Consider the following 16,050-nt stretch of genomic DNA (forward strand, 5'->3'; position numbering starts at 1 on the left):
TCATATAAGAGAACTAAAAATAAAATATTAAAAAATGTATAAACATTAATGCGTGATTTTGACATACATTTTAAAATCAATATCAGAGCTATTAAAATTGTTAAAAGAAATCAAAATTCATAATTACACTACTTTTTATCAAAATTCCTTATATACTGCTCACATTATCTTCTTTGAATATTATTATTTTTATTTAGAGCGAAACCTGAATTAGCGGTTTATTATTATCAAAAATACCATTATTTTTTTTTTTTTTTTTTTGAAAATTCAAATTAAAAGAGTAGTCAAAGTAGTCTTTGGTTGACTTGTAATTTTTTTTTTTTTTTTTTTTGGGAATTGACTTGTATTAAATTAATTGCATTATATTATGATAATTATAATTTATCCTCTCAAACCTCAACACATTTCAACCACTCCTATCCAAACTAACGGCCATGAACAAGAACAAAGAGCAAGATGTGTTTCAAGGCTTTTTTGGCATCTTCAACGAATCAAGCTCATCTTGACATGGCCAAAAATCTTCATTCAAATCACCCTAGTCTCGATTCTCCCTCAATCTTGCATCTTCCTACTTGATAATTGGGTATTTACGCCTCATTACAATAATGTGTCGACTTTAGGATACAACCATGTAAGTTCTCCCTGGTATAACGATATTTTTGGCTCTATCTCTAAGGAAATGAGCGCCTTTTTGCTTATGAAAACGGCCTATTTCATATTCTCCATAATCTTCTCTATGATTTCCATCTCTACCATAGTTTATACAATTTCTTGTATTTACACCAATGAAGAAATCACCTTCAAAAGGGTCATAAGTGTGGTTCCTAGGGCATGGAAACCATTTTTAATCACGTATATGTGTAGATATTGCGTGATACTTGAATACACGTGTATATTATTGATATGGGCTATATTATTCATGTTATTTGGTAAACTAGGAAATAAGTTTTTCTTTTTAGGGTTTCAATTTTTTTTAGTTGGGTTGTTATACATGAGTGTCACTTGGCAATTAGCTGATGCAACTTCTATAATGGAGAAAACATGTGGGTTTAAAGCCTTGAAAAAGAGTACAAGATTAATCAAAGGCAAGATGGGAACTGCTTTGGCTATATTTTTTGTGACAATTCTTTGTGTTTTGCCAATTTTAGCATTTAAAACTAATGAACAATTAGTTGAAAATAGAATTGATATAGGAAAAACACTTTGTAGTAGAATTTTTATTGTGGTGTGGTGGAGTTTGGTTAGTCTCTTTGTCCTTGTTGCCCAAGCAGTCTTCTATTTTGTGTGCATATCGTATCATAATGAGGACATTGACAAGATATCAATTGGCGATGATCTTGAAGTGTACATTGGGGAATACGTTCCTTTGAAGGCCGATTTTATATGAATTAAGTATCACAATCTTTAGTTGTGGGGTTAATATGGTACATTTAAAAGTTGGCCTGAAGTATGCGACGTGACAAACTACTTATGGGGTTACTTTGTCACATTTGTCATTAAACATGTAGAGTGCATAGAAGACTAATTTGCGGCTTAGGCATGTTTTAATTGTCATCTAATCTTATTCTATTGATCATGGTAATTATGTTAAGTCATTATTTGTTATAGTTCCTTAATTGTAAAAAACAAGTTCCTTGATTTTATAATTAATCTATCAATAGAACTTGTTATCCAATAGATCTTGTCATGTGTTTTTTTTTTATTATTATTGTCTATTATTGATAAACTTTAGATATGCATATTAATTGCGAGTACACTAAGAATTAAAGTTGAATGTTAGTATGTTGCGTTACTTGGTACGTACACCATTACAAAGCCCTCCTCGTGAGAAAAAAATACTAATATATCATAAGAAAGAAATGTACACAAATTAGAGTAATTACCAACAAATTAAACATTAATATTCATATTATTAAATAGTAATTGACTAACATTAGCGATCAAATTTGTTGCGTGCTTTGCCTCCCAAATCTTAATGGGACCTTAGCGTACGTTCTGGGTTGTTTCCTTCTCGACTTTGGCTTCTTTTTTATTTCATAAAAAAAGTAAGCGATGTATTGGATACTCCTATGAAACCGGTCGAGTGAGGAGAGAACGAATATCTTGTCTCTTTGACAATTTGCTCGAACTACCAAGGTATACTACCCAAATGCCTTTTACTGAATTGATTACTAATAAATTATCACCTTTAATTTGAATGTTTAGAAAGGTTTCTAGGTAGCTTTCGCTTTGTATGCTTTGGTGGTACCGAGATTGAACGTAAATGCCTTGACGAGGGTTCATCTACTATCTCTAATAATAAATGAGACCTGCTACTAAGTTATATTTAGTAGGGATATTAGTAGGGCGGGTCAAGTAGGAGATCCGCCCTATCCCCGCCCCACTAGGGCGAGAATGGATCTCGGTTTCGTGGGTGGTGGGGCGAGATGCGAGAATGGGGATAAAAACCATACCCGCCATGGGTGATAAAGCGGGGGTGAAATTTAAGTTGTACCCGTCCCATCTCACTTCGTACCCGCTCCATCCCCACCTCATACCCGCTCCACCCCCACCTCATATCCATTGGTAAAAGACTAATCAAAATAAAGTTAAAGATAATTTTGATCAAAACAAATTAAGCAGAAAAGGTAAGTGTGTGTTTGATGTTTTTTTTCCAAAGACAGCCCATTCTACAAGTAAGAAAATTCGAATTAAGCTAAGCGGTGGTAAAAGGAGGCCGTGCGAAAGGGGCCGCGTCAGCGCGTCAATTACGTAGTATTATTTTTTTTAATTGCGTCGCTAAGACGTTTAATAGTTTTTATTATTATTTTTATTATTTTTTTATATTTTAGGAAAGGACCGTATATTCACTTACAAGATGTACGTAAATCTTCAGTTTTAATTTTTTTTTTTATCATGTATTTTTAATTTTATAATCTGAGGCGAGGGTTACATAAAAGAGGAAGTATAATTTGGATCAAGTTTATAAAAAGTGTAAATATAATGGTTGAAACGTATGCCACTACTTAATGCTCACTATACATCCGTTGAACATTTAAATCCAAAACTAAAGAACATGATGACTAATTCCAATGAACATATATGAACCCCAACAATTTATGCTAAGAGCTATAGCTAAGATGATGTTAATTTTATTGGAGTTAATGCTCTTTTGTTTTAATTTTCACGTTCTTTAGAATTGTGCTTCATGTTCATCGGGTATATAGGGTGTGTTTGGTAAAAAGCTTTTTTAGAGAGATTTTAGCTTATTTTGTTCAATTAGATGTTTGACCAATTAAAAAAACTAATTTGGGTGTTTGGTATATAGTTATTAAAATAGCTTTTTAGGCTCAAAAATCTCTTTTAGAAAAAGCTCATTATAAGAGCTTTTTAAAATTAGCTTACTGTACAATTAGATTTTTATTTCTTAAATACACTAAAACAGCTAACAATTAATAGCTATTTACCAAACATTTTTATACAATCAGCTAGTCATAACCAGCTAGTCAATCCAGCTACTATAACCAGCTAGTCAAACCAGCTATTATAACCAGCTAATACAATCAGCTACCAGCTAATTACCAAACAGGGCCATAGTATGCATTGTGTATACGTCTTTACTAATAAATTATTGCATAAAAGGGAGAATATATGGATCTGAATTACATCAATATGATTGAATGATTAGTGTCTAAATTGTACTACAAACTAATTAACTTAAATCAAACCAAATGTGATATAGTACTAATTAATTTTTATGATAGTGTATTGCCAAATTGCCAATAGGTCAGAACAACCGACTTGTATTGACTTGACTTGTCCATACCCTATTCAAAGGTAAGTACCATATTAATTAGCGTTGAACTATAAAATAGTAATTGTAAAAGTAAGAAAGCTTGTATATATGTAAGGTAAGTACCAAACAACTCATAAGTTGATTTTTAATTATATATACAAAGATGTACTCCATACCAATAATTACACATTTACACAATTACACCTATATATATCAATTATCATTGATTGATTAATCATTGAACCGTTTATTATACGGAGTATGTACATCTAGATCTAGACATTAGACGACATTTCCTAACTTTGGCCAAGTCTATGTAAACGTAGTTATGCCTTAAGCTCAAAAAGTAAAGTCAACGCTAGACTTTTTCCTCATTTGCTTCCTAATTGGCCATTGACTAGGAATTAAGGAACCATATATCACTGCAATAAACCTCCTTATTTCCTTCAATGTCTAAAACATTCCTAAATCCATAATTATCCAAAAACCTTCATACCTTCATAGATGGATCGAGAGCAAGAAGATCTTCAATTCTTAGGCTTCTTTGGTATATGCAAAGAGACATTCAATATCATCTTTAATTGGTCCAAAATTTTCACCAAGCTCACCCTAACCTTGATCATCCCCCTCTCTTGCATTTCCCTAGCCAATGATGGGTTTTCGACCTTCATATATGGTAAGATCATTAACAACACGGCCACCTTAGATTACATCCCACAAGGCACCCCGGCTTATGACAAGATTTCTAACATGATCTTCTCAGAATGGACTACGTTTTGGCTCATCAAATTTGCCTATCTCATATTCCTCCTTATATTTTCTCTCCTATCGACCTCTGCAGTTGTCTACACAATCGCGTGTATCTATACAGGTAAGGAAATCACTTACAAAAAGATCATGAGTGTGGTCCCTAAGGTTTGGAAGAGACTAATCATCACTTTTTTATGGAATTTTGGCATAATGTTCGTATACAACTTTATCTGGTTTATAATTACAATGATAGCTCTTATCATATGGTTCATATTCATATTTCCAAACGGCGATTCTCTTGGAAAATTGGCATCATCCATACTCTTCATAATATACCTTCTTGGGTTTACATATATTAATGTAATATGGCAATTAGCAAGTGTTATTTCTGTTTTAGAAGACACTTATGGGATTCAAGCAATGATGAGGAGCAAAAAATTGATCAAGGGTAAAATGGGAATTTCAACAGCAGTGTTCTTGATCTTTACATTTTGTTTTGTTGGAATTGAAATGTTGTTTGAGAAAGCAGAGGTGATTGATTGGACAGTTGGAATTGGAGGGAAAATTTGTTATGGAATATTGTGTTTGGTGTTGTTGACTTTGTTATTTTTGTTTGGGCTTGTTGTTCAAACTGTTATTTACTTTGTGTGCAAATCTTACCACCATGAAAATATTGATAAATCTTCTTTAGCTGATCATCTTGATGCTTATCTAGGAGATTATATTCCTTTAAACTCTAAGAACATACAATTAGAGGAATATCATGTGTAAACTAGTAAGTTTTTGTTTTCCTTTTTTTATGTAATTGTAATTTACGAGTGTAATGGAAAGTTCTTCGTGTAATACATAATAGATTTTGAGTTTAGCAATACAATTTTAATTTGGAGTACATTGGAAAGTTCGTTCTTTGTGTAATTGTATGGATACTTATTGGAAATCTTTGAATTTGTAAAAATATTCAATCTTTGTACATTAATACAATAAATGTGATACTAAGTAGTACTATAAAGTACAAGAATATGTGGAGCATGTTTTTGAATGATTAAGACAACAACAATATTTTTCTAGTTGGGCAGAGATAGTTGGGTGATTAGTTTTTGGCTCCTTGGCTTATTAATTTAATGGTTTATTAAAGAAATAATCTTTTAAATGATCAAACATTTTAGCTAATACGAAGTATAATTTTTATTTTGTCAAATTTAGTTCATTTTAGTTAGACCATGATCATACTTATTGTAAGGTGATTTATTCACTAGATTTTCTTTTTTTTGAAATTTTTTTTCATGAAAAGGACCATTCTAAAATTATTTAAATGTACCATTTATTGTTAACAGCAATAGTTAAAAGTTAAAAATTGTGTCACACATACGATATGGAGTAAGATTGAATAGGCATGGCAATGGGCAATGCAATTATAGCAAACATGTACACCAAATGTTTGATTATTGGTGTAGTATAAAAAAAAACCCACATGAATATTGCATTATTAAGTCACGTGCTTTTTAAATTTAGGTGAGGTGACCCTGTTCTCAAATGAATAGCAATTTTCTAGTATGAAAAGGAATAATTGAATAGAGGAAATTTTATATCCATCCAAATCTTGTGTCGTAGTTGTAACTATCATTGCACGTAGACACGTTGTAGAGAATTTCAAAAGGCAAGGATATTAGCCTTTAATTTTGAAAATTTTTGACTTTTTTCACCCGTAAATAAAAATTGCCGAAATATTTACCATGATCCCTAATATCCTCCGGGGGTCCAATTGGTTGGGTGGAACCATCCAATTTGCCTTTAAACGACAAATTTATCGGTTTACAACTTGCACCAATTTCATTAACTCAAACTTACCACGAAAATTTATGACAACATATAATGATCATATATGGATCCAAACGACATTATATGACCCCGATATGTATCCCCTAAAATCTCAATGCTTTTCGACATTGGGCCCCGAAACATTCGAAATTTCTCAAAACGTGTGGATATTAAGCCTGAAATTTTGGAATTTTTTGACTTTTTTTCACCAAAATATAAAATTGCCGAAATGTATATCATGGTCCCATAATCCCTCTCCGGGAGTCCAACTGGGTGGGTGGAACCATCCAGTTTGCCTTTAAACGATCAATTTACCGTTTTACAACTTACATCGATTTCAAAAAATTCAAACCTACCACGAACATCTATGGAAACAAATATTGATCATATATGGTTCCAAACGACAGTATATGACCCCGAAAAATATCCCATAAAATCTCAAGCCTTTTCGACACCGTGCCCCGAAACCTCCAAAATTTCTCAAAAAGCGTGGATATTAGCCTTCAATTTTGATTTTTTTTTACTTTTTTTCGCCCGGAAAATAAAATTTGCCGAAATGTTAACCATGGTCCCTAATACCCTCTGGGATTCCAATTGGGTGGGTGGAACCATCAAATTTTCCTTTAAACGGCCAATTTACTGCTTTACAACTTGCACCGATTTCATTAAATTCAAGCCTACCACGAACATTTATGACAACATTAATGATCATATATGGTTCCAAACGACATTATATGACCCCGGAATGTATCCCCTAAAATCTCAACCCTTTTCGACACCGTGCTCCGAAACCTCGAAAAATTTCTCAATAAGCGTGGATATTAGCCTTCAAATTTGAAATTTTTTTACTTTTTTTTCGCCAGGAAATAAAATTTGTCGAAATGTTAACCATGGTCCCTAATACCCTCTGAGAGTCCAATTGGATGGGTGGAACCATCCAATTTGCCTTTAAACAGCCAATTTACTACTTTACAACTTGCACCGATTTCATTAATTCTAGCCTACCGCGAACATTTATGACAACATATAATATCATATATGGTTCCAAACGACATTATATAACCCCAAAATGTATCCCATAAAATCTCAAACCTTTTCGACACAGTGCCCCAAAACCTCAAAAATTTCTCAAAAAGCGTGGATATTAGCCTTCAATTTTGAAATTTTTTGACTTTTTTTCACCCGGAAATAAAATTTGCCGAAATGTTAACTATGGTCCCTAATACCCTCTGGGAGTCCAATTGGGTGGGTGGAACCATCCAATTTGCCTTTTAACGGCCAATTTACTGCTTTACAACTTGCACCGATTTCATTAATTCTAGTCTACCACGAACATTTATGACAACATATAATATCATATATGGTTCCAAACGACATTATAAAACCCCGAAACGTATCCCATAAAATCTCAAGCCTTTTCGACACCGTGCCCCAAAACCTCCAAAATTTCTCAAAAAACGTGGATATTAGCCATCAATTTTGAAATTTTTTGACTTTTTCGCCCAGAAATAAAATTTGCCAAAATGTTAGCCATGGTCCGTAATACCCTATGGGAGTCTAATTGGGTGGGTGGAACCATCCAATTTGCCTTTAAACGGCCAATTTACTGCTTTACAACTTGCACCGATTTCATTAATTCTAGCCCACCCACGACATTCATGACAACATATAATATCATATATGGTTCAAAACGACATTATATAACCCCGATATGTATCCCATAAAATCTCAAGCCTTTTCGACACCGTGCCCCAAAACCTCTAAAATTTCTCAAAAAGCGTGGATATTAGCCTTCAATTTTGAATTTTTTTGACTTTTTTTCGTCCAAAAAAAAAATTGCCGAAATGTTAACTATGGTCCCTAATACCCTCTGGGAGTCCAATTGGGTGGGTGGAACAATCCAATTTGCCTTAAAACGGCCAATTTACTGCTTTACAACTTGCACCGATTTCATTAATTCTAGCCTACCACGAACATTTATGACAACATATAATATCATATATGGTTCCAAACGGCATTATATGACCCCGAAATGTATCCCATAAAATGTCAAGCCTTTTCGACACCGTGCCCCAAAAACCTCCAAAATTTCTCAAAAAACGTGGATATTAGCCTTCAATTTTGAAATTTTTGACTTTTTTTCGCCCGGAAATAAATTTTGTACAAATGTTAACCATGGTCCCTAATACCCTATGGGAGTCCAATTGGGTGGGTGAAACCATCCAATTTGCCTTTAAACGGCTAATTTACTACTTTACAACTTGCACGGATTTTATTAATTCAAGACTAACCCGAACATTTATGACAACCTATAATATCATATATGGTTCCAAACGACATTGTATGACCCCGAGATGTATCCCCTAAAATCTCAAGCATTTTCGACAGCGGGCTCAGAATTATGAAAAAATTCTGAAAAGGCGTAGATATTAGCCTTCGATTAATGAATTTTTTTGACTTTTTTTCGCCCTGAAATAAAATTTGTTGAAATGTTAACCATGATCCCTAATACCCTCTCGGAGTCCAATTGGTTGGGTGAAACCATCAAATTTGCCTTTAAACGGCCAATTGACTACTTTATAACTTGCAACGATTTCATTAATTCAAGCCTACCACGAACATTTATGAAAACATTAATGATCATATATGGTTCTAAACGACATTATATGACCCCGAAATTTGTCCCCTAAAATCTCAAGCCTTTTCGATACCGTGTTCCGAAACTTCCAAATTTCTCAATAAGCGTGGATATTAGCCTTCAATTTTAAAATTTTTTGACTTTTTTTCGCCCGGAAATAAATTTTGCCGAAATGTTAACCATGGTCCCTAATTCCCTATGGGAGTCCAATTGGGTGGGTGGAACCATCTAATTTGGCTTTAAACTGCCAATTTACTACTTTACAACTTGCACCGATTTCATTAATTCAAGTCTACCACGAACATTTATGACAACATATAATATCATATATGGTTCCAAACGGAATTATGTGACCCCGAGATGTATCCCCTAAAATCTCAAGTCTTTTCGACATCAGGCCCCGAAACATCTAAAATTTCTCAAAAAACGTGGATATTAGCCTTCAATTTTGAAATTCTTTGACTTTTTTTTGCCAGGAAATAAATTTTGCCAAAATGTTAACCATGGTCCCTAATACCCTCTGAGAGTCCAATTGGGTGGGTGGAACCATCCAATTTGCCTTTAAACGGCCAGTTTACTGCTTTACAACTTGCACCGATTTCATTAATTCAAGCCTACCACGAACATTTATAACCACATATAATATCATATATGGTTCTAAATGGCATTATATATTAGCCTCCAAAATTTCAATCCTTTTCAACACCGGGCCTCGAAACCTCCAAAATTTCTCAAAAAGCGTGGATATATTAGCCTTTAATTTTGAAAATTTTAGACTTTTTTTTGTCCGAAAATAAAATTTGCCGAAATTTTAACCATGTTCCCTAATTCTCATCTGGGAGTTCAATTGGGTGGGTGCATCCTTTCAATATGCCTTTAAACGACCAATTTACTACTTTACAACTTTCACGGATTTCATTAATTCAAGCCTACCACGAACATTTATGACAACATATAACATCTTATATGGTTCCAAAAGATATTATATGACCCCGAGATGTATCCCCTAAAATCTCAAGCCTTTTCGACAGAGGGCCCAGAAACCTCCAAAATTTCTCAAAAAACGTGGACATTATATGACCCCGAAATGTAACCCATAAAATTTCAAGCCTTTTTGACACCGTGCACCAAAACTTCCAAAATTTCTAAAAATGCATGGATATTAGCCTTAAATTTTGAATTTTTTTCTCTTGGAAATAAATTTTTCCAAAATGTTAACCATGGTCCCTAATACCCTATGGGAGTCCAATTGGGTGGGTGAAACCATCCAATATGCCTTTAAACGACTAATTTACTACTTTACAACTTGCACCGATTTCGTTAATTCAAGCCTACCACGAACATTTATGACAACATATAATATCATATATAGTTCTAAACAGAATTATAAGGCCCCAAGATGTATCCACTAAAAATCTCAAGCCTTTTCGATACCGGGTTTAGAAACCTCCAAAATTTCTCAAAAAGAGTGGATATTAGCCTTCAATTTTGAAATTTTTTTACTTTTTTTCGCCTGAAAATAAAATTTGCCGAAATGTTAACCTTGTTCCCTAATACCCTTGGGAGTCCAATTGGGTGGGTGGAACCATCCAATATGCCTTTAAACAGTCAAATTACTACTTTACAACTTGAACCGATTTCATTAATTCAAGCCTACCACGAACATTTATGACAACATATAATATCATATATGGTTCCAAACAGCATTATATGACCACGAGATGTCTCCCAAAAAATCTCAAACCTTTTTGACTGCGGGCCTAGAAACCTCCAAAATTTCTCAAAAAGCGTGGATATATTAGCCTTCAATTTCTAAATTTTTTGACTTATTTTCGCCAGGAAATAAAATTTGCTGAAATGTTAGCTATGGTACCTATTACCCTTAGGGAGTCCAATTGGGTGGGTGGAACCATCCAATTTTTCTGTAAACGACCAATTTACTGCTTTACAACTTGCACCGATTTCATTAATTCAAGCCTACCACGAACATTTATGACAACATAAATTATCATATATAGTTCAAAACGGCATTATATGACCCCGAAATGTATTCCCTAAAATCTCAAGCCTTTTTGACACCGGGCCCAGAAACCTCCAAAATTTCTCAAAAAGCGTGGACATTAGCCATCAATTTTCGAATTTTATTACTTTTTTTCGTTTGGAAATAAAATTCGTCGAAATATTAAGCATGGTTCTTAATACCCTCTCAGAGTCCAATTGGGTGGGTGGAACCATCCAATTTGCCTTTAAACGGCCAATTTACTACTTTACAACTTGCATCGATTTCATTAATTCAAGCCTGCCACGAAAATTTATGACAACATATAATATCATATATGGTTCCAAACGACATTATATGACCCCGAGATGTATCCCCTAAAATCTCAAGCCGTTTCGACAGCGGGCCCCAAAACCTCCAAAATTTCTCAAAAAGCTTTCAATTAGGTAAAGTAAAAAAATTCTAAACTTGCACCGATTTCATTAATTCAAGCCTACTTTACTTTTTTCGCCCGGAAATAAAATTTGCCAGAATGTTAACCATGGTCCCTAATACCCTCTGGGAGTCCAATTAGGTGGGTGGAACCATCAAATTTGGCTTTAAACGGCCAATTTATTACTTTATAACTTGCACCGATTTAATTAATTCAAGCCTACCACAAACATTTATGATAACATTAATGATCATATATGGTTCAAAACGACATTATATGACCCCGAAATGTATCCCTTAAAATCTCAAGCCTTTTCGACACCGTGCTCCGAAACCTTCAAATTTTTTTAAAAAACGTGGATATTAGCCTTTAATTTTGAAATTTTTAGATTTTTTTTTCGCCCGAAAATAAAATTTGTCGAAATGTTAACCATGGTCCCTAATACCCTCTGGGAGTCAAATTAGGTGGGTGGAACCATCCAATTTTCCTTTAAACGACCAAATTACCGATTTACAACTTGCACCGATTTCCTTAATATAAGACTACCACGAACATTTATGAAAACATTAATGATCATAAATGGTTCCAAACGACATTATATGACCTCTAAATGTATCTCTTAAAATCTCAACTCTTTTCGACACCGTGCCCCGAAACCTCTAAAAATTATCAAGTAGCTTGGATATTAGCCTTTAATTTTAAAAGTTTTTGACTTTTTTTCGCCCGGAAATAAAATTGCCGAAATGTTAACCATGTTCCTTAATACCCTCTGGGAGTCCAATTGAGTGGGTTGAACCATCAAATTTGCCTTTAAACGGTCAATTCACTGCTTTACAACTTACACCAATTTCATTAATTCAAGCTTACCACGAACATTTATGACAACGTATAATATCATATATGTTTTGAAAAGACATTATATGACATCGAGATGTATCCCGTGAAATTTCAAGGCTTTTCAACACCGGACCCCGAAACCTCCAAAATTTCTCAAAAAGTGTGGATATTAGCCTTCAATTTTTGAAATTTTTGAATTTTTCCCTCGTAAATAGAATTTGCCTAAATGTTAACTATGGTCCCTAATACACTATGGAAGTCCAATTGGGTGGGTGGAACCATCTAATTTGCCTTTAAACGGCCAATTTACTACTTTACAACTTGCACCGATTTCATTAATTCAAGCCTACCACGAACATTTATGACAACATATAATATCATATATGGTTCCAAACGGCATTATATGACCCCAATATGTATCCCCTAAAATTTCAAGCCATTTCGACACCAGGCCTTGAATCCTCCAAAATTTCTCAAAAAGCGTGGATATTAGCTTTCAATTTTTGAATTTTTCAACTATTTTTTGCCCAAAAATAAAATTTTCCGAAATCTTAACTATGGTTCCTAATACCCTTTGGGAGTCCAATTGGGTGGGTTGAACAATCCAATTTTCCTTTAAACGGCCAATTTACCGATTTACAACTTGCACCGATATATTTAATATAAGCCTACCACGAACATTTATGACAACATTAATGATCATATATGGTTCCAAACGACATTATATGACCCCGAAATGTTTCTCTTAAAATCTCAAGCCTTTTCGACACCGTGCCCCGAAGCCTCCAAAATTTATCAAAAAGCTTGGATAGCCTTCAATTTTAAAATTTTTTTACTATTTTTCGCCCGGAAATAAAATATGCCGAAATGTTAACTATGTTCCCTAATACCCTCTGAGAGTCCAATTAGGTGGGTGGAACCATCCAATTTGCCTTTAAACGGTCAATTTATTGCTTTACAACTTGCACCGATTTCATTAATTCAAGCATACCACGAACATTTATGACAACATAAAATATCATATATGGTTCCAAACGGAATTATATGACCCTGAGATGTATCCCCTAAAATCTCAAGCCTTTTCGACGTCGGGCCTCGAAAACCTCCAAAATTTCTCAAAAAGCGTGGATATTGGCCTTCAATTTTAAAATTTTTTGACTTTATTTCGCCCAGAAATAAAATTTGCCGACATGTTAACCTTGGTCCCTAATACCCTTCAGGAGTACAATTGGGTGGGTAGAACAATCCAATTTGCCTTTAAACGACCAATTTATTGCTTTACAAATTGTACTAATTTCATTAATTCAAGCCTACCACGAACATTTATGACAACATATAATATTATATATGGTTTCAATCGATATTATATGACCTCGAGATGTATCTCCTAAAATCTCAAGACTTTTCGACAGCGGACCTAGGAACCTCCAAAATTTCTTAAAAAACGGCATTAGCCTTCAATTTCTGAATTTTTTGACCTATTTCCGCTCGAAAATAAAATTTGCCGAAATGTTAACCATGGTCCCTAATACCCTTTGGGTGTCCAATTGGGTGGGTGGAACCATCCAATTTGTCTTTAAACGGCCAATTTACTGCTTTATAACTTGCACCGATTTCACTAATTCAAATGTACCACGAACATTCATGACAATATATAATATCATATATGGTTCCAAACTGTATTATATGACCCCGAGATGTATCCCCTAAAATCTCAAGCCTTTTCGACACCGGGCCTCGAAACTCCAAAATTTATCAAAAAACATGGATATTAGTCTTCAACTTTGAAAATTTTTGACTTTTTTTCGCCCAAAAATAAAATTTGCGGAAACGATAACCATGTTCCCTAATACCCTCTGGGAGTCCAATTGGGTGGGTGGAACCATCCAATTTGCCTTTAGACGGCTAATTTACTGTTTTACAACTTGCACCGATTTCATGAATTAACGTGTACCACGAGCATTTATGACAACATATAATATCATATATGGTTCCAAACGGCATTATATGACCTTGAGATGTATCCCCTAAAATCTCAAGTCTTTTCGACACCGGGCCCATAAACCTCCAAAATTTCTCAAAAAGCGTGGATAAGTCTTTAATTTTTGAATTTTTTTGACTTTTTTCGCCCAGAAATAAAATTTTCCAAAATGTTAACTATGGTCCCTAATACCCTCTGGAAGTCCAATTGGGTTGGTGGAACCATCCAATTTGTCTTTCAATGGCCAATTTATTAATTACAACTTGAACCAATTTCATTAATTCAAGCCTACCTCGAACATTTATGACAACATATAATATCCATTATGGTTCCAAACAGAATTATATGATCCCGATATGTATCCCCTAAAATCTCAAGCCTTTTCGACACCGGGCCCCGAAACTCCAAAATTTCTCAAAAAGCGTGGATATTAGCCTTTAATTTTTGAATTTTTTTGACTTTTTTTCGCCCGTAAATCAAAATTTCTGAAATGTTTACCGTGGTCTCTAATACCCACCGGGAGTCCAATTGTGTGGGTGGAACCATCCAATTTGCCTTTAAACGACAAATTTACCGATTTACAATTTGCACCCATTTCATTTACTCAAGGCTACCACGAACATTTATGACAACATATAATGATCATATATGGTTCCAAACGGCATTATATGACACCAAGATGTATTCCTTGGAATTTTAATACTTTTCGACACCGAGTCCTGAAATCTTCAAAATTTCGCAAAATGTGTGGATATTATTCTTCAATTTTGGAATTTTTTGACTTTTTTCGCTCGGAAAATAAATTGCCAAAATGTTTACCATAGTCCTTAATATCCTCCGGAGGTCCAATTGGCTGGGTGGAACCTTCCAATTTCCCTTTAAACGGTCAATTTACCGGTTTACAACTTTCACCGATTTCATTAACTCAAGCCAACCACAAACATTTATTTATTATTATTTTTTTGACGAAACCACAAACATTTATGACAACATATAATGATCATTTATGGTTTAAAACAGTATTATATGACCCTGAGATGTATATGTACATTTATGACAACATATAATAATCATATATCTCAAAGCTTTTCGACATCGGGCTCCGAAACTTAAAAAATTTCTCAAAAAGCATGGATATAAGTATAACAAGATTAATTTTCTTCTATTAAAAAAACCAAAGCAATATACTCCAAACAGGAAAAGGTATAGTAGCTAACTCCTAAATAAAATTCATGAATATTTGTATGTGAATAAACTAAATACGGAGTAATTTTCAAAATGAAAAAGAAATCAAAGTGCAATAATTCATCTTTGGAAGAAGGCCAAGAAGCAGAACCTTGAGTTATTGCAGATGGGCCAAGGCCCAATTAATATTGCTAAAGTTGGGGTAGCCACTTTATTTTATTTTCATTGGGCCTGTACAAGCATATTACTACGGGCTTTCTTGTCACAAAAAAAAAAAAAAAAAAAAAAATCAACTACGACGTTTTTTTTTGGTAAGACAAAAGTGTCCACACTGTCCACAACACACTCGAGGATACTTCAGCCCAAATCGATTTTGTACTCGGGTATACCTTTCATATACACCGAATGATAAGGAGTATATTGAAATCGATAAGTATTTATATAAAATTTCCATTTAATTGTTTTAAGTTACTTCAAATTTTTTAAATAGTCTTAAGGTGATCAAATGAGCAAAATTACCTTTGAGTACACCTGGCTAAATACCATATTTTAAATGGATGTTCTCGTAGTAAAAATTCTACATGAAAAGACTTAATGATTAAAATGATATACGACTAATAACAATTAATAGTAG

At 33.9% G+C, this 16,050-nt stretch overlaps 1 protein-coding gene across 1 annotated transcript; it reads left to right on the plus strand.

Moving 5' to 3' along the window:
* The first annotated feature begins 4,279 nt into the window (after positions 1–4,279).
* LOC110681763 lies at positions 4,280–5,296 on the plus strand. Its single transcript, XM_021857887.1, has one exon. It carries the CDS (start codon positions 4,280–4,282, stop codon positions 5,294–5,296), a length of 1,017 nt encoding a protein of 338 aa, XP_021713579.1.
* The last annotated feature ends 10,754 nt before the right edge of the window (positions 5,297–16,050 follow it).

This window comes from Chenopodium quinoa, unplaced genomic scaffold, assembly GCF_001683475.1.
Source record: "Chenopodium quinoa cultivar QQ74 unplaced genomic scaffold, ASM168347v1, whole genome shotgun sequence".
NCBI classification, from domain to species: domain Eukaryota; kingdom Viridiplantae; phylum Streptophyta; class Magnoliopsida; order Caryophyllales; family Amaranthaceae; genus Chenopodium; species Chenopodium quinoa.

Excerpts from the sequence above, each read along its gene's own strand:
- LOC110681763 (XM_021857887.1), top strand. The coding sequence starts at position 4,280 with ATGGATCGAGAGCAAGAAGATCTTCAATTCTTAGGCTTCTTTGGTATA.